Source organism: Nicotiana tomentosiformis, chromosome 11 (assembly GCF_000390325.3).
Source record: "Nicotiana tomentosiformis chromosome 11, ASM39032v3, whole genome shotgun sequence".
Lineage (NCBI taxonomy): Eukaryota > Viridiplantae > Streptophyta > Magnoliopsida > Solanales > Solanaceae > Nicotiana > Nicotiana tomentosiformis.
In genome coordinates, this window is record NC_090822.1 from 34,383,719 (window position 1) to 34,405,837 (window position 22,119).

The 22,119-nt window shown below is 35.9% G+C and overlaps 1 protein-coding gene across 2 annotated transcripts; it reads right to left on the reverse strand.

Moving 5' to 3' along the window:
• LOC104104357 (uncharacterized) lies at positions 1-19,678 on the reverse strand. 2 transcript variants are annotated; one of them, XM_009612422.4, is made up of 9 exons: positions 19,404-19,678; positions 18,697-18,802; positions 18,094-18,272; positions 13,059-13,204; positions 9,329-9,420; positions 4,696-5,018; positions 2,319-2,385; positions 523-582; positions 1-390 (listed from the first exon to the last, which is right to left on the reverse strand). In XM_009612422.4, the coding sequence occupies exons 1-9, from the start codon at positions 19,538-19,540 to the stop codon at positions 205-207; spliced, it is 1,296 nt and encodes a 431-aa protein (XP_009610717.1). In that variant the 5' UTR covers positions 19,541-19,678; the 3' UTR covers positions 1-204. The 2 variants fall into 2 exon arrangements, with proteins under 2 accessions (XP_009610717.1, XP_018629026.1); XM_018773510.3 differs by lacking the exon at positions 523-582.
• Between the last annotated feature and the right edge of the window lie 2,441 nt (positions 19,679-22,119).

Consider the following 22,119-nt stretch of genomic DNA (forward strand, 5'->3'; position numbering starts at 1 on the left):
TTAAGGTTCTAAAAAAGTATTACTCACTAAGTCTTATTTTTAAAACTTGTGATCCTAAATATGTCATGAGTATTATGAGACTAAATTGTTTCCAAAAAGACAAAGTTGTCATTGTTATTGGACTAGCTAAAAGAAAAAAAACATTGTATCTGAAGTTCCAAGGTATTACAAGAGAAAAAAAGAAAAATGGTACAATTGGTTGTATTAAGGAATCAGGCAGTTTCTTCTATCGTAATCTGTATAACCTACATCGACCATGCAAAGACCATCGGGTGGAGCAGGTGGAGCAGTGGCACGCCTACACGTGGCATCCATCAGCTTCAGCAAGGCATCGTCATCGGCTCCAGCAGCTGCTTCCCTAATCGCTGTTGCCACAAGAACACGAACCATCTGCAAAACATAGCAGCAAGTGATCGCAAATGCTTTCAACAGTTCAAAGGACATCAAGTATAAGAGTATAGGCAAAGTAGGATGGAGTAGAAGTAGAAGAATATATTATCCTATCACATCAACTTTCCATACCCTCCGCAAGAAACGGTTAGCAATCAACTCAATGCACATCGTCTTCATATCACTCCCGTCCTACAATTTCAGTACAAGAAAAGAAAAGGATTCTTAGTGAAATAATGGCAATTTAACTGCACATCAATCAGATCAGATATCTAAAGCACTTTGAATCCAACAGCTTATGCAGACAACTAAGCAGCACAGATATATAGGATCTATGATGGAGAAAAAGAAAAGGATCAGAAATGAAGAAAAAATTATATAAAATAAGTACTCAAATTCTTAAACTAACTCCCATCTTTAATTCACAATGTAACTGATAATAATATCACATGGAAACCAAGTAAGGCATTTTTATGATGTAAGTTTGACAATATTTTAGGGTTATTCGGCATACTCTTAGACACTAATGAGTTAGAAACTTTTCAATATTGATGAAATTAAAAGTTTGTTGATGTAAAAGGGAAATCCACGCATACAAGGTGTATACAACAAATGAGAACCTAAAAGATGTGGTCCTCTAATATACAGAAAGACAGAAAAGTTACTACTAATCTTATTTTAACATAAGTGCCAAACAAGCTACTTCACTTGCTCGCCTTCGCTGCCTCTTCCTTTTGAATTCCCATCATAAGGGCATATATGACGGGAATCACCCATTTAATTCCAAACACGCTCCACACCATATACAGTTGCCCATGTGCATGCAGACAGTGCATTTTTTCAACCTCTCAGCTCAATCATCAAAGCGAAACAAAAATAAACATGTATTCATAATGTTCATAAAAATCATCCTCGTGCAAAATGAACCAAGCTGCAAGTTCTCCATTATACACACAAACACATACCAAAACTGTAAATATTCCAGCACACCACATGTTCCATGAAGAATTCCAGAATGCCAAAATTATCTATGCAGAAGGTCCCTTGTGCCTCAATCCATATTACCTTCCTTGTTTTGCAGAGTAACATCCAAGTACCTCTACTCAAAGTGACTCTTTATTAGACAACAATGCAATGTTTTGTTCATCGATTCCTCGTTCCAATTCCTTTTTCTTTTCTTTTTCACCCCTTTCTTGTGCTTGATATTCTAATATAAAAATAAAAAAATAAAAAGGCAGTCTGGTGCACAAAGCATCCCATATTGACACAGGGTCCGGGGAAGGGCCGCAACCCTGTGATGTAGACAGCCTACCCTAATACAAGCATTAGTGGCTGCTAAGCAGTAGGAAATGCTTATTCCTAGAAAGCGGTTTACAACTAAATCCTAGAATCCTCTGGTATCGCTCTCACATGAAGAAAGGGCATCCCAAATGTTCTGGCGCCTTCTTATTTTTTTCTTTGTGGATCCTGATGATCTATTATCTTGTTCCTAAATACAAGAATCCAAAAATTAGTCGCGAATCTCTTCCTCCAAACCAAGCATCAGACGGAAGGACACAGCTTGTTGTTAGAAGTCATTAAACACAAAAAAACCTTCGCAAAAAGTCAAATGGAACGGCTTTACAGATGTATACACAAAACTTTTAATCAACAATGTTCTTCATGATACCTTGTTCTAAAGAAATGATAATCTACCTTCAAAAGCCTTTAGTTAAGAACTTGCTCATAGTTGATCGATAAGTTTAACATATATAGACGCGCTATTCACTGTATTTCTAAACCACACTACAGTAAAGGAGACTTCTATAAGTTATTCAGATGAAGGAACATGGAATTTCATGCATATGACATGTTCTCAACAAGAAGCATGTGAACATCCACAATTTAAAACAGCGAAACCGACAAGCTTAGTAGTAACTGTTTGATACCTTTACACATGGTATTGAGGTTTCAATAGCTCTAGCATGGAAGATAAAACACTCTGTTGGTGGACCACTGTTACATTCATAAAGATACAAAAATCTGGTGATCAGTCAACAATTAAGTATGAATACAATGTGAAATCTAACTTTATAGCTGAACATGCCTACTTCTATGGCTTGGTGCTGGAAAATCATGAACATACACATTTCTTTTCTTTCTTTATTGAGTTTATTTACTTTTCTAGGGACATGATCAATGATCCGAAGCTAAAATGATTTGATGTAGATGGTGCCTCTTGTCTCGACAATTTAATTGAAGACCCCTCATCATAATTGAACTGAATTAACTTCAGTCTTGTATATTTGTAACTATAAATCATCTCATTAAGAGTAAAGTAGGAAGTTTAAAGTAAAATTGTTTCTAAATAAGTATGACATTCGTTTTGGGACAGACTAAAAAGGGAAGTATGACATATAAATTGGGACCGGTGGAGTACAATAAAAATGGTATTACTGTTAGTAATAATTTCTGATATTATCTAGGTTGCTCCGACAAGGCAGTTTAGGTGCCGCACCCGTGTCGACACGACACCAGTATGTGTGTGGGTATGGGATCCATATCGGATCTAGTCAAACAATTTTGGGTACCTTGACCACGACGGACGGAAAAATTCGAAATGAGATACAATTTGATTCTCGAAATCAGAACCAAAACTAAGGTAAATTTGAAGAAAATAGCATACCTTATCTAGGAAATCAATCATTTACTTATATACAACTTGAGAATAAAAAAGAAATTCACACTTCACAAGCTAAATGTAAGTATTCCACAAAATTTCTCATAATTTAGAGATATTTTCATATTTTTATTTTTTTGAATTATTTTTAGCCGGATCCCGCACCCGTATCCGTACTAGGATCCGCATCCCCGAATCTTAAAACTTACATCTCAAAGGATCCGACCTCTAGATCCGCACCCGAGTCCGAGCAACTTAGAATATTATTGCAGGTGTTATTAAATGATGATGATGACAACAACAAGAATAACAATAATACAGTGCATACGTGCATGATATCATTTTTGGTGTTCTCTCTGTTTCAACTCCATATACAAAAATCTCAGTAGTACTAGTCGTTCATTAAACATCTAGAATGAGAGATTTAGATGTCAAACTGAACGGATATGTTGAAGATCAACAGAATTTAATTTCATCTGTTATTTAGTGTAACCAGTAGTCGTACCCGCGCGATGCACGATCAATATTAAAAATATTAATTAAATTAACTTGTGATCGGACTTGTTTGAACATATTAGATCGTATTAATAAATTTCAATTGTCATCTTATGTGTCAATATGATATACCCAATAATAAAATCTGTATTAAATTAAAGGGACTTATATAGTCATTGAATAACTTTTTTGTTCTATATTTTTCTATATTCTATTATCCAATATTTAGTATTATTGCATTGTTAATAGAAACTTTTATTAGCATATTACTTTATTTAATATTTTTGTCTACTACATTCTTTTTATAATATAATAGAAGATATAATAGAAGATATATATTTTTTATTTTTTATTTTATTATATTATTCTCAATAATATTTTCTGAAGAAATAAACTTTTTATTTTTAAAAATAAAAACACAAATTGTTAGAAAAACAAAGAAATTTTGAATTGGCGGTTTTTCTATTTTTTCTAATTTTAGTTTTTTTATTTTAAAATAATTTAAAAACTCCAACTTGAAACTACTCTCTAATTTGATTGGACAGTTTTTTTTTTTAATTTTCGTTTTTTATTACAATTTTTTTTTTATTATCTTATAAATATTTAAATTCAAAAATAATAATCAATAACTAATTATTAACTAAATAACTAATTATTAACTACTTATGCCATGCATCTTTTTTTAGGCCGCCACTTGGCTTAAGGAGAGGGCTTTTTCCTCTCCTTTTAATAATATATAAATAAAGATATAGATATTTTCTGAATAAATAAACTTTTTATTTTTAAAAATAAAAACAAAAATTATTAGAAAAACAAAGAAATTTTGAATTGGCAGTTTTTTTATTTTTTCTAATTTTTAATTTTAAAATAAAAACCTTTAAAATAATTTAAAAACTCCAACTTGAAACTACTCTCCAATTTGAATGGACGGCTTTTTTTTTAATGTTCGTTTTTTATTATAAAATATTTTATTTTATTATTTTATAAATATTTAAATTCAAAAACAATAATAAATGTCATGTGGCTTTTTTCTAGGCCGCCACTGGGCTTAAGGAGAGGGCTTTTTCCTCTCCTTTTAATAATATATAGATAAGGGATAAAGAATCATTGCTAAAAGAAGTAAAGTACCATAATGGGAAAACAACACTTACGTGTTCCTTGAAGCTTTAAGATCTCGTGCAAACATTTTGTAAGATAAAAGCTTTCCTTCAAGATGACCTAAAAGCCGGTTAACCTTGCTTACTTCAAGCATGGTTGGTTTGTTTCCATGCACCAGCTCGTCATTGTCATCATCCATTACATCTACATTACTTTCTTCAATCGCACTTTTATCACATTCATTCTGTTGATTAACATCAGTGCAACTGTTGATCCAGATTTGACCATCTTGCTCTCCATTTAATACATCAATAGGGAATATATACAAATAGTGTCTCCATTTTGCAGAGAAGTTGGGATGAAAATCTCGTGATACCTATTGCAAGAAAAATTTATTTTCGTTACACCTAATCCACAGATAAAAAGGAAAAAGGAAGGTATAACTGATGTTGTGCAGATGGTAGTACGCCTTTTTTTAATAAAGTAAAACAAAAAATCTATTGATTTCTTTAGCACCAAGTAGGTGCTTCCTTTGTACAAAAAGATAGGTTGAATCGCCTTAAACTATGCAGGGAGTCTAAGGCCTCATTTGTTTTTTTAAGATTAAGACGTCTGAATCTGAATACACATCTGAATATCAAGATGTGTATTAAGATTAAGACATCTAAATCTGAATACACATCTGAATATTAAGATGCGTATTAAGATCTGAATACTAAATGATTAAGACTGTTTGATTTTTAATATCTAAATGAATAAAATTTATCTTTATTTGAAAATTAATAAACATAAAATTCAAATGAAATACTATTTAATCTAATATTCTATCAATAAAATATTTATTTTTTTTAAATATAGTAGTTGCTGGTGGTGATGGCTAACGGTGGTGCTTGTGAATATCGACTAGAGGCGGTGGTTGGTGGTAGGTATGGTTGACGGTGGTGGTTCAGGGTAGTAGCTAGTGGTGATTAGTTGTAACACTCCTCAAATCTATAAAAGTTTCAACACATGCTAAATATAGAATTTAATTTTTTTATCTTATCTTGAGTACATAAAAAAATTATACTTCTATTACGGACTTAAACCCTTGTGATTGACTTTTGATTTACTTCTCTATTTATAAATAATTGGATATACAATTAGGGAAATATTAATAAATTTAATATTATTAATTATTAACAGTGGGTATAATTAAATACTAGTTTAGTCAAAACAAAAAAAAAAAAAAAAAAAGAGAAAGCCCCCAAAAAATAAAAGTCGCGTGACAAGCCTAAAGCCCATAAAGGGCCCTTGGCAGGCAAAAGACGTAAAAGCCTTGGGAAAACAGAAGTAGACATTCATATTGCTCAAGAAACCGAGGCAGAAGTCAGCGAACTTTTCACGCCGACAACCAAAATTCTAGGTTTCTTTACAAACCACTAATTCTTGAACTCAGGTATATAAAATTTCCTATTGTCAATTATCCTACAATAGTAGTAGGTAAGAATTGAATAGTTAATTCCCTTCTTTCTTTGTATCAACAATAAATTCCATGTTAGGTGTGAAACTTTGAAATTGATTAAAATGCACTGGTTATTGTAGAATGGATTGTTTGACGGGTATAAATTGGACTGGGCCTACGTATTGGCTCGAGCAGTTTTGAGGTGAGTTGATATAACTCTTTACTAAAGTGGTTTAACTCAAAAAAGCATGCATACAAGGTGTTTGATGAATTGCTTAAAAGAGTTAATATGTACTTAATTGGAGTGAGTGAGTACCTATTAACTTAGAATTGTTCTAGCTAAAATTTAGATGATTTATTATGATATATGTGCATAAATTTTCAGATTTTTGTGTTATTCTTATATGCTATTTTCATGTTGAAAATTCATGAAGAAGCAAGAATCTTTAGAAATACTTTTGAATGTTTATTTCATTCTTATGCCATGCTTTACATTTAAGGATACCAGTATGAGTATGTATAGGATGTTCCAGAAAAGATTTAGACTTGAAAAGTCACAAGAAGAAGTTTTAGAAAGAAAAGATTTTTGGGAGTATCCTCTATTCTGAGAAGGGGTCATCGTCCAGGCCGAGGGTTCTGACCAAGGCGTTGACTTCCTGAAACTACTTGTGCCAAAGTAGGGAGCACACGAGCCGAGGGTCTCGTTGCTGAGAATTTACTTAGCCAGGCTAAGGTATGATACATGAGCGCTGAGAACCATGAAACGAGTGGCACCTCGTGGATTGGGCCTATTCGATCAGATTGGGATCGAACCTGTGCCGATCACACGGTGACTAAGACAGAAATAAGTCAGGATAGTTAGAACTCCCGAAGTATAAAGTGAAGTATTTTCTTTTATAAGAAAGAAAAAGAAAAGAATTTCTTTTAGAATATTCATAAACTGCTATTACGCAATTATTGTAGAATTGTTCTTAAAAGCTTTATGTTTTCCATGCATTTAGAATCTTTGCTTGTAATGTATATTTTATTAAGATTCTGTCCCCTGTCGTTGAGACTCACTGAGTACAATGGATGGTACTGACGTTCTCTTTTGGGAACCTACGTTGGTCTGCGGTACAACGTAGGAGCCGGTTTTGCAGGTGAGCAGGCTACGAGTTAGGACTTCCCTCTCTTCCAGTGCTATTGGTGAGCTCCGCTTTTGTTCGTGGAGTATTCCTTTGAGTCATCTTTATTTAGTTATTTCTTTGTTTACTTGAAGTACTAGCCAGGCAATCTCATGTCCTGAGCAGTGCGTCAGTTTATCAGTAGAGGCTTCATAGACACAGTCGGTTGGTTAAGATTCAGATTTTTTGATAATAACTTAGCAGTATGTCAGCAATTACTACGAACAAAGTTTGGAGTTGGTTATTTTAGATACTCAAATTAATTAAAAGTATTTGGTTAAAGTATTGCATTGTTGCATATAAAGTTTGTAAGTTATAACAGATTTGGTAAGCACAAATGGTTTGCTCGGTCAAGTTAGTGAACGGGTGCCGGTCACGGCTTGTTCAGAAAATGGGTCGTGACATTAGTAGTGGTGGCGTTTATGATTGATGATGGTGGTGGTGAGTGGTGATAGTTAATAATGGCGGATAGTGGTAGTAGTTGTGATTGAGGAAGGTGGTGGTGGGTGGTGGTAGTTTATAATGATGGATAGTGTCGGTTATGATTGTTGATGGTGATGGGGTGGTTAGTTGTGGCAGTTGAGGTGGATGTGTGGTTGTGGTTGAGAATGATAGTGGTGAGAGTGGTGCGAATGGCGGGTGGTGGTAGTCAATTATGGTGGCGGCTATGATTGAGGATGATGGTGGTGATGGTGGTTGAGTATGGTGGTGGTGGTGGCGGCATGGTGGTAGTTGATAATGGTAGGCGGTGGTGACAATTAATAATGAATATGGATGATAGCATCTTAATGAAATTAAGTCTCTGTTATGGATCTTAATCATACAGACCTATTCAGACCCGTTAAGTGATTGTGAAGTAAAAAAATAAATATACTTAATGATTAAGATATGAATAATTAAGATTCAGACTTTAAAAACAAACGCACTTAATGTCTGAGATCTGAATGATTAAGATTCAGACCCCCGTTAAGTACAAACAAATGAGGCCTAAGAACCCCCGTTAAGTACAAACAAATGAGGCCTAAGAACCCAAAATTGCTATCAGCATGATTTCCAAGGCATCCTACTCATAAGTTCAACAAGTAAAGACATCTAATTTTTACAGAAGAGGTGGATGTTGCTTTTCCTTCAGAACATACTGATTCTTTGTAACCAAATTGCCTGAAATATGCACATGTGTATTATGCCCAATTAACTCAAAAAGGTTGCAATTAAACTATATTCACAAATTGCAAAACCCATTCCTACCAATCAAACTCCAAATCCTAACGCAGATTGATGAATGTGAGTGTCAGCCTCTTAAATGACAGTTTGGCAGCAGTGGAACCACTATTTGCAAATGGAAGTTACTGATTTAATCTACTAGTGAAAAGGAGAAGGATAGATAGCAAAGAAACCCGCGTTTTCATACCCAGAACTAAAATCACCATTTAGCAGAATAGAACCAGTGATGAAGAGAACATTATGCAAGCTGTCGAGAAGAAGGAAACAAAAAACAAACAAATAAATTCATTTTTGAAAGCACAAGACCTAGTTATCTTGGAGAAAGGATCCGGTAAGTTCAGAACAGCAGATTGGAAGAATTGTCCCACAACATAAAATAAATAATAAGGATGCTCTTCCCAAATCTTTCCTTAGTTCTTTCAAGTTTCAACTCCACTTCCTCAAAAGTTAATGCTGTCATCACCATAAATGTGGCAGTTGAGGGCTTCTCTTCTCCGTTTTTTTTTTTGGGTAAGTTTCTTCTCTTCTTGTTATCAGTCTTTTGTATGTGCCCGCGCATAAATGGAAAGAATATTTTTGTTCTCAATTTTGCCCCTAGACTACATGAAGCTCAATCAGTTACCCACGGGATTAGACAGTTATTTAGCCAGAATGGGCTTTCCACATGACTTTGGATAATAAATGGTTTAATGCTACTTTCAAAATTTTAGTGGGCATTCACCAAATAAGAGAAAATCTAAATGGTAACAGCTGCATTTAACCAAAAAAAACATTGAAATATTTTTTCCCCAATAGACGAGAACAAACCAAATTGTATCTTCACGCTTGAAAAAATCAACAATCCAAAGAATCAGTTACCTTGGTGAGAGAAACTACCCTGATCTTTCCTGGTGCTGCTTTATCAATGGCATCTTGTACATCTTGAAGTTTAACGTCCTTTCTCCAAGTGTCTAGACATAGAAGTGAACCAATATACTTATCTCGAAAAAACATAACAAGGAAAAGATTCACAAGTTGAATATCATGCTTTTTGGATACAAATGTAATCATGGTTTTATGATTATGCGCATGATATCCTTAACCAAAATTAGCATGAGAAGTATTTAGAGTGTGTTAATTAACTAACCTTTGAATGTGAACTTTGTAAGTTTCACCATTGGCATTGCCAAGTTCAAAGGAAAGGGTCAACTGGACACACTAAATTTTGTTGCTATTCAACTTCTCAATTCTTTAACTTTTAAGAGGATTCTTGTACCTGATTATGCTGAATATTTTCTCAAACTAGTCATCTCCAACTTTATCCAAGTGTTTCAATGGAAAAACATTTGGGAACTTTTCTTAATCAAGTCCAAGATACTATTCATAAGACAATAATGTACCATTGGTTAAAAGAGTTTAAGCTTTTCATCTGCGGAGCAGAAAAGTCGCAAGTACTGCATCTTAACCTAACACTGATAATCTTTGAGTCATTATCTGGACTGCACATTAACATGCTCATGAGCACTATTTATCCAGTAAATGATGTTCCAAATCTGGGAGAGCTGGCAGCAATTTTGAGTTGTAGGATAGGCTCTTTTCCTACAATTTATTTGGGACTCCCACTTGGTGCCAAAAGCAAGTCAATACAAGTCTAGAATGGGGTTGTAGAGAAATTCTAGAAAAGACTAGCAACCAGACAAATGCAATATCTTTCTAGGGGGGCAGATTAGCACTAATTAACAGTGTTATGACAGCATCCTTAATTTATGACTCCTTTTCCCATCCCCTGTAAGGTTCTCAAACAGCTAGACAAGATCAGAAGGAACTTTCTATGAGAAGGAAATAGCCAAAGCCACAAATTCCATCTCGTGAAATGGAAAACCCGAAGACCAAGGTGTCTTGGGTATCAAAGATCTAGCAATCCACAGCAAATGCATGGCGATGAAGTGGTTATGGAGATATAACCAAGATGATCCTGGTTTTTGGAAGGAAATAGTTACAGCTAAATATGGGAAACATAACCATTGGTGTACTAAACCTCACAGATCCTCTCTCAAGGGGTTAGTTTGTGGCCACATATCAGCAAGTTATGGGCTGAATTCTTCAACAACACAACTTTCAAGATTGGAAATGGAATGCACATTAGCTTTTGGAAAGACATCTGGATGGGCAACAACACTCTCAAAGATGATTATCCGCGCCTTTTCAGACTGTCAGAGATCCAGACTCAAACATTGCAGATAACAGAGGTGACGGCACTTGGAATATTCAATTTAGGAGGAACATGCAAGATTGGGAGCTTGATGACCTTCTTGATCTTCTTGCCAAAATAGAAAACAATAGAATGAACATGCAAGACATACACAGAATAAGGTGGAGTAGGAGCAGTGGTGGTTTATACACTGTTAACTCAGAATATAAACGTTCTGTTCAGCAGATGGTATGACTGATACATGGCCATGGAAGTTGATATGGAAGACAAAGCTGCCAACCAATGTTATCTGCTTCTGCTGGGCAACACTGAACAAGGTATGTCTCAGGACAACCTTATCAAGAGAGGCTTTCAGCTTGGAAACAGATGCTACATGTGCCAACAGAGTGCACAAAACATCAGTCACTTATTTCTTCACTGTACTATCACAGCAGGCTTATGGAGCATGTTCTTTTCAATTTTTGGACTCTATTGAGTTATGCCAGAGAATGTCAAAAATGCACTTGTTAGCTGGAGTTCACGGAAAGTTGGAAAACCCATCAAAAAAAAGCTGGCAGATGATCCCTGCAAGTATTTTTTGGGTGTGTTTGGACAGAAAGTGCCTTCTTAAAGGTAGGGGTAAGGTCTGCGTACACTCTACCCTCCCCAGACCCCACTTGTGGGACTACACTGGGTATCTTGTTGTTTGGACAGAAAGTACTGCAGATGTTTTAATGGAGTTTCAACTTCAAGTCACTCTCTGAGAGCTAAATGGCAGCTCAATCTTTTTTGCTGGAGCAATTTGTCTTTTATGAATAATTTTGATCAGTTGTTGGATATTGTTAGCTCCCTGAACTTATGATAGGAACTTCTTATGTAACGGAGCTAACTTTCTCTCTTGTACCTAATGCATCTTCTTGATGCCATCTATGAAACTTCTTTCTTTATCAAAAAATAGAGTTCAAGCTTTTTAACCATTTTAAATTAGCAGGCATTCAGCAAATAAGCCACATTCTTTTTTGTAGAAAGATCGCCCAGAAGGAATAATTTGCCATTGTTACTGGGTTTCAGAGTTCCTCTTCTTCAATCTTGGATAAACATTTTGATATTAATATGTTCAGATCTTCAGCTGTTGTGTCCAACATATGATTTTTGGGAGAATAATGTATTATTGGTAAAAGAGTCGATACATTTTAGTCATTTTACTCAACCTTATTGTTTAAGTTCTTAAATAGGTATGCATTTGAATCGATAATCCACACATTTGTTTTATAGAACAACCCCTCACAAAGAGGAATATTTGGCATCGCCAATTGACTGAAAGATGCTGAAGTTTGTCCGACTTACTATGGGGCCGGGGACATAACAAATTTAGGGCTGATTTTCAAGTTTTGAGGCTCAAAAGATGCAAAAAGAATATTTGGTCAGCGGGTATTTTTAGAGTTAAAAGGAGATTACAACTTGTATAGGGCATTTTTAGTAGTAATAGTCGTGGCAGCAGCAGGAGCAACCGCATCAGTAGGAGTAGTGGTGGTGGTGGCGGCGGTGGTGGTGGTAGTAGTACTAGTAGTAGTATTAGACTAGTAGTACTAGTAGCAGCAGAAGCATGAGAAGTAACGATCTAAAAACATATGAACAGGCAAGTGGCGTTCTTGATCTGAAGTAGGAGAAAAAAGTAATGTGAAAATAAGACCCCTAACAGATTGAGGGATTGCACAATCCAAACTTCACAAGACAGTATACTGCATCTTTTTTAAGTTCAATTTAACTGCTAAACTAAAGTCAACATCATATCCTTCATAGTACAAAGAAAAACAGGATACATCAAAAATTAAAGTACAAATCATACAGATATCAAGATATAGTGTTGTCAAGGCGAAAAGTATAGAAATGTGCCGAGATATGCTAGAGCTTTAAGCATGTAGTGCGATTAAAGTGTGTGCTTTAGTGATGAAAGGAGCAAACGAAGAAATAATCTAAATTTCAAATATATCTGCAATGCAAGAAAAATACAAGAATAAACACACACAAATTTAGCAAAAACTGTAATTAAGTAAAACAAATGAATAGTAACCATGTTAATCAAGTTCAAAAATCACTTTAAATTTCTAATATAAATGCAAGTTTTAAGTATCCAAATCAGATTCAATGACCAAATCACTATCATTATCATCCATTAAAAATTTTGAACCATTAATATGTCCCTGTTCAAGAGGGAGTTCATGGGCGCTGACGCGCTCGCCAAAGCGCCTTGGTGTCTACACTAAAGCACAACTGAAGTGAGTACAAGTGCCCCGCGCATACTGCACCTAATTTCAGGGTTCAATCATGCCTTATAACAATAGTGGCCATTAAAATGAGAAAATTGGAAACTGATCATATAGCTGAAAGGATGGTAGACCAAGCTAGGTGACTTACAGAAAGAACAAACTTGTTGAGAGGCTGAAACGCCCTTGTCGGTACGCCCAGCAACTACAGTGCATGCTTCTAATGGTAAGTTCTTATCTTTTAATAATTGAGCCTTCCTCTCATCAACAAACTGACCTAGAGATCTTTCAACCAATCTGAATAAAGCAGAGTACAAGACACATGAATGCCATACCGACAGAAGTTATCAGTTGGATTGATCTCAAATAAAATCAGCTCTTATCACGTTACATATACATGCATGAGAATTTTGCAGAAGAACCCCGTGAGAATGCACCGGAGAAAAATCTATTATTGATATTCTGTTTAATTATAATACAATGAGCCATATTTATACAATGCATAACATACTCCTATTCTATGTGGGACTAGGACTAATTCATATTATGTGCATAACTATCTAAACTCCCCCTCAAGCCGGTGCATACAAATCATATGTACCGAGCTTGTTACATATGTAACTAATACAAGGACCAGTAAGGGACTTGGTGAAAATATCCGCAAGCTGATCATTCGACTTCACAAACTTTGTAGCAATATCTCCTGAGAGTATCTTTTCTCTGACGAAGTGAGAGTCAATATCAATGTGTTTAGTTCTCTCATTGAACACCGGATTTGATGCAATATGAAGGGCAGCTTGGTTATCACACACAAGTTCCATCTTGCTGACCTCACCAAATTTCAACTCATTAAGCAAATGTTTGATCCAAACTAGCTCACATGTTGCCGCAGCCATTGCTCGATATTCTGCTTCTGCACTAGACCGAGCAACCACATTCTGTTTCTTGCTCTTCCAAGACACCAAATTACCTCCTCTACTAAAACACAATATCCTGACGGAGAACGTCTATCAGAAGGTGATCCTGCCCAGTCAACACACTTACTGGAAAGGAAATGTCAGGTCTAGTCACTGTGAGGTAATTTAAATTTACCAACTAGCCGCCTATATCTTGCAGGATCGCTAAGCGGCTCCCCCTGTCCTGATAGAAGTTTAGAATTCTGATCCATAGGAGTGTCAACAGGTCTACAGCTTGTCATTCATGTCTCCTCAAGAATGTCTAAGGCATACTTCCTTTGTGAGATAACAATACCTGAGCTAGACTAAGCGACCTCAATACCTAGAAAATACTTTAATCTGCCCAGATCCTTAGTCGGAAAGTACAGAAAGAGATGTTGCTTCAACTTAGTAATACCATCCTGATCATTGCCGGTAATAACAATATCATCAACACAAACCACTAGATAAATACTAAGATTTGAAGCAGAATGCCGATAAAACACAAATTGATCAGCTTCACTACGAGTCATGCCAAACTCTTGAATAACTATGCTGAACTTACCAAACCATGCTCGACGAGACTGCTTTACCATAGAGGGACCGACGCAACCGACATACAAGGCCACTAGACTCCCCTAAGCAACAAAACCAGGTGGTTGCTCCATATAAACCTCATCCTCAAGGTCACCGTGAAGAAAAGCATTCTTAATGTCCAACTGATAGAGATGCCAATAGCGAACAGCAGTCATGGATAGAAAAAGGCGGACTGATGCTATTTTAGTCACGGGAGAGAAAGTATCATTGTAATCGAGCCCAAATATCTGAGTATATCCTTTCACAACAAGACGAGCCTTAAGTCGATCAACCTGGCCATCTGGACCAACTTTGACTAAATACATCCAACGACAACCAACAGTCGATTTACCCGAAGGAAAAGGAACAAACTCCCAAGTACCACTCGTATATAAAGCAAACATCTCGTCAATCATAGCATGTCGCCACCCTGGATGAGACAGTGCTTCACCTGTAGACTTAGGGATGGAAACAGATGACAAAGATGATACAAATGTACATTGGGGTGATGACAGACAAGGGTAACTTAAACCGACATAATGGGGATTAGGATTAAGTGTGGACCGTATACCTTTCCGGAGTGCAATCGGTTGACTAAGAGGAGACAAGTCCGTAGTATTAGCAGGGTCAGGTGCAGGACATGAATCAGTTGGGCCTGATGTTGATAGCGGACGACGATGATGTCAGGAGTGGTGGAGCTGTAGAAGGTTGGACTGGACTAGGCAGTGGAACTAAAGCTATAGGTGATGGAACTGGAGCTATAGGTGGTGGAGCTGGAGCTGTAGGTAGTGAAGCTGGAGCTATAGGTGGTGGAGCTGGAGATGGAGTTGTAGGTGAAGATGAATGGGAGATAGTGACTGAATCTCCAAAAGATGGAATTGGTAGCACCTCAGAAATATCTAAGTAATTACCTGGACCTGTGAAGTATGATTAGGTTTCAAAGAAGGTAACATCAGCAGACATAAGATACCGCCTGAGGTCAGGAGAATAGCATCGATATCCCTTTTGCGTTCTCGAGTAACCCAAAAATACGCACTTAAGAGCACGAGGAGCTAACTTATCTTTTCCTAGAGTAAGGTTATGAACAACACACGTGCTCCCAAAGACACTGGATGGAAGAGAGAACAAAGGTAAGTGGGGACACAAGATAGAGAATGGAACTTGATTCTGGATAACTGAAGATGGCATACGATTAATAAGATAGCACGATGTAAGAACTGCATCCCCCAAAAAACGCAACGGAACATGAGATTGTATAAGTAGGGTACGAGCAGTTTCAATAAGATGTCTATTCTTTCTTTCAGCTACCCCATTTTGTTGGGATGTGTACGGATAAGATGTTTGATGAATAATCCCATGAGAGTTCATAAACTGCTGAAATGGGGAAGACAAATACTCTAAGGCATTATCACTACGAAATGTGCGGATAAAAACTCCAAATTGATTTTGAATTCAGCGTGGAAGGTCTGGAAAATAGAAAACAACTCAAATCGATTTTTCATCAAAAATATCCAAGTGCACCTGGAATAATCATCAATGAAATTGACAAAGTAGCGGAATCCCAAGGTAGAACTGACCCGTCTAGGACCCCAAACATCGGAATGGACTAAAGTAAAAGGTGACTCTGCTCGATTATCAAGACGCTGAGGGAAATGGGAACGGGTATGCTTACCGAGCTGACATGACTCACACTCTAGAGTGGACAAGTAAGATAAACCAGGTACCATTTTCTGAAGTTTTGACAAATTAGGATGTCCCAACCGTTTATGTAATAAATCTGGTGAATCAATGACAGGACAAGTTATTGAAGGAAGACAAGATGTGAGTCCATGTGATTTTGCAAGGATAAGGTAATAAAGTCCATCTTATTCACGCCCGGTACCAATGATCCGCCTTGTACTGCGTTCCTGTATAAAAATAAGGTCATCAAGAAATAAAACAGAGCATTTAAATGCTTTGGCTAAGCGACTAACGGCTATGAGATTAAAAGGACTAACGGAAACATAAAGAACTGAATCTAAAGATAACGAAGGAAGTGGACTTGCTTGACCTATTCCAGTTGCTAGGGTTTGAGACCCGTTGGCCATTGTGAATGTTGGGAGAGATTGAGAACATGAAATAGTAGTGAAAAGAGATTTGTTACCACAAATATGATCAGATGCACCTAAATCAATGACCCAAGACTCAGAGGTTGAAGATTGGGAGACACAAGTCACGTTACTATCTGTTTGAACGGAAGTTATCCCTGAAGATGTCTGTTTACATGCTTTGTACTGAAGGATTTCAATATAATCTGGCAAAGAAACCATCTGGATTGGATTCAATGCATTGGATCTAACGGATTGTGAGTCAAAGGCTTCTAATACGAATGTCATTATTAAAAAAAAAAAAACTTCTAGAAATTACTGTTCACGCCGGAATAAATCATTGTTCATGCCAGACAAATATGAAAGTGGTCGGAATTTGGTTTAAATTGGATGGGTAGGCTCGGAATCGCAAGGGGAACAATCTGTCCGGAAGAGTCATCGCCAAAAAATGGCCGAAAGGCGGCCCATGCGCCGGCGCGCGCCATCGGAACTTCGCCGGAAATTTTTCTTCCGGCAACGCATGGAGGGTCTTCTGACGGAGATGTTTTTTATGGGTTGGTCGCTGGAGGCCGATCTAATTCGTGGTGATGTTGGTTTTTGCACAACACTGACGACCGGAAAAAGATTTCCGGTTGACTGATTTTTCTTCTCATAGTCGCTAGAATTTATGCACAGCGATAAATCTCTCACGATTGCTTTGATACCATGATAAAAATGGACCTTGGGCCTAACTCAACCTCAAAAGCTAGCTTATGAGGTGAGGATTGCCTAAGACCATATAAGGAGACCAAGGACCTCAAATCCCACCGATGTGGGACAACTCAACACCCCCCTCACGCCCAGGCCTGCAAACTGGAGCGTGGACAACATAAATGGGGGCCTAACATCGGTAACAATTATTGGTATGGGCCTGGCTTTGATACCATGTGAGAATGCCCTAGAGAAAAATCTATTATTGATATTTTGTTTAATTATAATACAATGAGCCATATTTATACAATACATATCATACTCGTATTCTATGTGGGACGATGACTAATTCATATTATGTACATAACTATCTAACAAACCCTTTGGACCTACTATCACTGAACCAATTAGACAAACTAAAAGTCCAGAGAAGGCAGCCAGCAGTCCAGCACCACCTCTGTCTTCTGCATGACCTAATTACTGGTGCTCTCTCACTGGATGTCTTCTATGAGGATCTATGGTTTTTTTCTTTTTACATCTTGTTTTTTTATCATTCAGAATCCCTTCAATATAACTCCGCAGGGATCTGCCAAAAGAATGTAGTTTGAAAACCAACTACCGATGCAGGGTATAGCATATCCATATCCCCCTAAGATAACCGAACAAATGCAAAACAAAGTCAACTACTGAAGATATAGAATTGTTCATTCAAGATGTCATAACAAATCTAGCAACTTGAACTTAACCATTGACAGTGTCATGCACAACTATAAAGTAACTGAGAGCATGTATGCTGCTAAAAGAATGCCAAGTCAAAAACTATCATTTACTCATGATAGACCATAGAGCATGTGACACTCCATTGATGATATCAATGTCCATGTTAGAAAATACTTACCCTTGGACGGTATTCAGACCAGGCTGCTTCTGCCATCCATCGAAAGAACCTCCATGATAGGAAAGGACAATCTTAAAAGTTACTCTCTCCCACCTACCGCCCCTATCTTTAACTGGAAAACTCACTACCTCGGATTTCTCATCCTCTCGAATTTCAGCATCTTCATGCTCAGCTTGTGTCTGCGGTGGAAATTTCTAGATAAGTATATAAATAATAAGTGTAGTATACCATTAAATATTGTAGAGAACTTGCATAAGTACTCCAAATGAAATAAATGACAAAGAACTTTTAATATGGCAGTGAGTTTTTATAATTAAAAGAAAGAAGAAAATTGCATAGGAAAGACAAACATTTTGAACCAGATGAGTGAAAGCTTTTAAGATTTAAAGAAGCACTTGTTTTGACAGTATCACGCCCGTAAAGTATTTGAACTTATATCGGAAAAAAAATTATGAAAATTAGGCTTAGTTTAGCTCCTCTTGAGAAAGTCCTTCACAGTATTCCCGTTCCCAAAAACTTGTAAGTAAAGCAATAAATAAATACAACAAATAGATTCCCCAAACAACCAGTTTAAGCATAGCAGGAAAGTTTGCCAGTGTGCACCTCTTTTCCAAATAATCCTGACAATGAAGTGTGGCCTTTCACCATGTCCGCATAAAAGTCAACAACTTTGTGCCACGGCCTTGCATACATGAACTGGTAACATTCTCTACCAAATCAAATATATGCCATTAGCTAAATTGCATATAATTTATAGAATCGTAGCTATATGAATAACCATTATTACATATTTTCATACAAATAAAAAAATTATACAATTAAAACCCCATCCCAGCAACCAGCATTAGACAAAATCCTCTGAAAAATGTAGCAGTATAGTGGAAGCAGCAATTTAACTAACTCCACTTGAAGAATCAAACACAACCTACATAGTTGAATGCAATAAAATCATATATGGAACTATCAAAATTCAATCTTGAACACAACTAACTTGACTCGAAGAATCAAACACAATCCACATTGTTGAATGCAATTAAATCGAATATGGAACTACCAAAATTCAATCTTAAATACAACTAACTAAATTCGAAGAATCAAACACAACCCACATGATTGAATGCAATATAGAACTATCAAAATTCAATCTTGAATACAGCTAAAAAAAAGCCCAGCTTGAATCTTGCTGTTAACAATAGCAACTAAATTTTCTTTCAAGAACTAAATAGAACAAAAAAGGAAAACGCCAAAAAAATGTGAAAAGGAGAGGGAAAAAAGTGAAGTGTTAAGGAAAGGGAAATTTAGTTACTAACTTGGCAGTCCATCGGGAGAAGTTGGGAGAATCAGTATGGTTATAGTGAAAATGGGCCTTTTGGTGGGCAGAAGGAATGTGAGAATGATTTTCCATCAGATTTCTCAGAGTCCTTACTGCCGTTGGGCACCTTAACATCACCCACTCGCCGGAGATAAAAACTAGCGGCGGGATGCAGTAGAGTTGGAGTGCGTTTTCAAAATGTTTCCTTGTAGTTCCTAAATAGTACGCAATACTTTTTGGTTATTATGGTTAAGCCGACATATTCACTTGTGTCGAATGTTTTCACTTGAATACTATGAATTTTCATTTGATGGCGCATTGTTGACCTGAGCTCAGTTTTGATTTGACGGAGCATTGTTGTATTTTATTGTATTATATTGTTAAATGATGAAAAGTTTATTGTTCCGCAATAATTAAAAGTTTTATTATTTGAAATAACTGATTTGGTGTGTTGTGATTGTTTTTTATTTTTCTTTTCAATTATTTCCTAAGTTAATACTTTATAATTCTATTTTATCCTTTACTTTCTTTTTTTAATCCAAATTTCCTAATGTATAACCTACATCTTCATTCCTTTTTCCTTTTTTCCTTGTGCCACTTCCAACTCCAGCGCTATGTGTAAATTTTGCCTTCTTTTTGTTTTATTCTTCTTCTACTTTAATTTTTAACTCCAATTTTAATTACTTTATCTCCAATTAGTCGTATAATATTAATTTTTCATTCTAATTCTAATTACTTTATGTGTAATTCTTGATAATATTTAAAACAATTGAGGGTATTTTAGTAAATTTATCAGTTACAGTACAGTGCGATACAGTCAAACCGAACAGCAAAATATTATTTGACAACAACAAACAATACAATCTATCCAAACATTGTATTCATAAAACGATACAATATAATACATTATAAGACGATGGGTAACAATGATCCAAACAGAGTGTTATTTTGATGATTGATAAAGGAATACATACATGAATCGGGTCCATGAACAGTGTAGACAGGTCACGATCAGATTCAGGCAAAAGGTTGTGTTGGAACAAGTTTTATGCTTCTGATAAGTACAAAGTTTGTCATCATCAAAAAGGGAATTTGTTGACCTGAACGGTTTTGGTTTTGATGATTGACAAAGGAACACATGCATGAACCAAGTCCATGAACATTGTACATAGGTCATGGTCAGATTCAAACAAAAGGCATGCACGTGCAAGGGATAAGTATAAGTGATTATTTCTGGTATTCCTTGAACAAAAAGATTGCATAATTGATAAGGAGCATGACTACTTACTTAAAGGGAACTCTATTCAAGATAAGTAAAGAGTTAGAAGTTGAAGATAACTAAAACTCTTCATCCAAGGAAGAGTAAAGCATCAGGTTTCTAGTTAATTCTAATCCTACTAACTCTATATATATCAGTCATATTCTCTTTTACAGGTGACGCATACACACTAAAGTTAACCAAGAATTAAGAGTAAAATATCAAGGCATTTTGTGAGCAATTTCTGTGAGTTTCAAGAGTGCGAACTTGAAACTACATGAACCAAGTATGAATTTCTGTGAATTTATGTGAGTTTCACCTTTTGAGCCGGATATTTTTCGCGTAAAAATACTTGCGTTCTTTACTTTCTGCATTACTTATTCCGCAACAGTAGATTAAAGAACACATAGAAGAACATGTCCTATAATCTAATACACACGAAAATTGGACACTACACAAATTCCCTCCCCTCTTGTGTGGTATTGAAGTATAAAATATCACACATCAACTATTTCATCCGTACATGTTGTCTTTTACTAGTACATTTATTGCTTCAAATTTGAATGAATAGGCCAAAACCCCACTAAACCTTAACTATAACTCTCTTTAGATTTAAAAACCTATGGTTGAATATGTGGCAACGATAACTTTCTAAGAGGCAATTTGGAGATGAAAAAAATCATAAAAATTGAATCCACCTAACCGTTTCTAAGAGGGAGTTTTGTGAACACCCAATAGTTTAAGTATGAAACTTGTAAAGCAGTGATAATTTACGAGTGATAAAGCGGCGTATTCACATAGCATGTCATATTCCTTCAAGTGTATTTTAATATGAGTTCAAGGTAATTCAAAGAGATTTTGTATACATACAATAGTTTAGGTATGAAACATAAGGGGTCATTTGGTTGCCGGGATAAATATATTAATTTCGGTATAAAATTTGGAATTATAATCATTCCATATTTAGTTACGGGTATTAGCTAATACTGGTTTAAATGTTATACCAATAATGGTATTAACCGCCCCTAATAGTTTAGGAGGGTTTTAACCTATTCACTCTTCATATTTTTCGTATTTTTAACGAACAATGGATTTGTCAACTTTGTTATGTTTCTCTTTAACAAGATTTTAAGAAATTAAGATTTACTATGAACTATGATCTAAAAAAAAATATTACTCCGTATAAAGTCTTAATTGAACAATGGTGTTTCAATATTCTAATTTGAAATCGAGCAGTCCGAGGGAACATTAGGGTTTGGGAGCATATTTCTAATTAACTCGTCTTTGTTGTAAAGTTTCGGCCAAAACATGAAGAGTTTAGTTAGTCTTAGGACTCGTTCGATACGAGGGATAAAGGATAACTAATTCCGAAATTAAATTTGAGATGAATTTATCTCACGTTTGGTTGGGATAAAATCGTGATATAACTAATTCCGGAATTAGTTATCCCGGGATT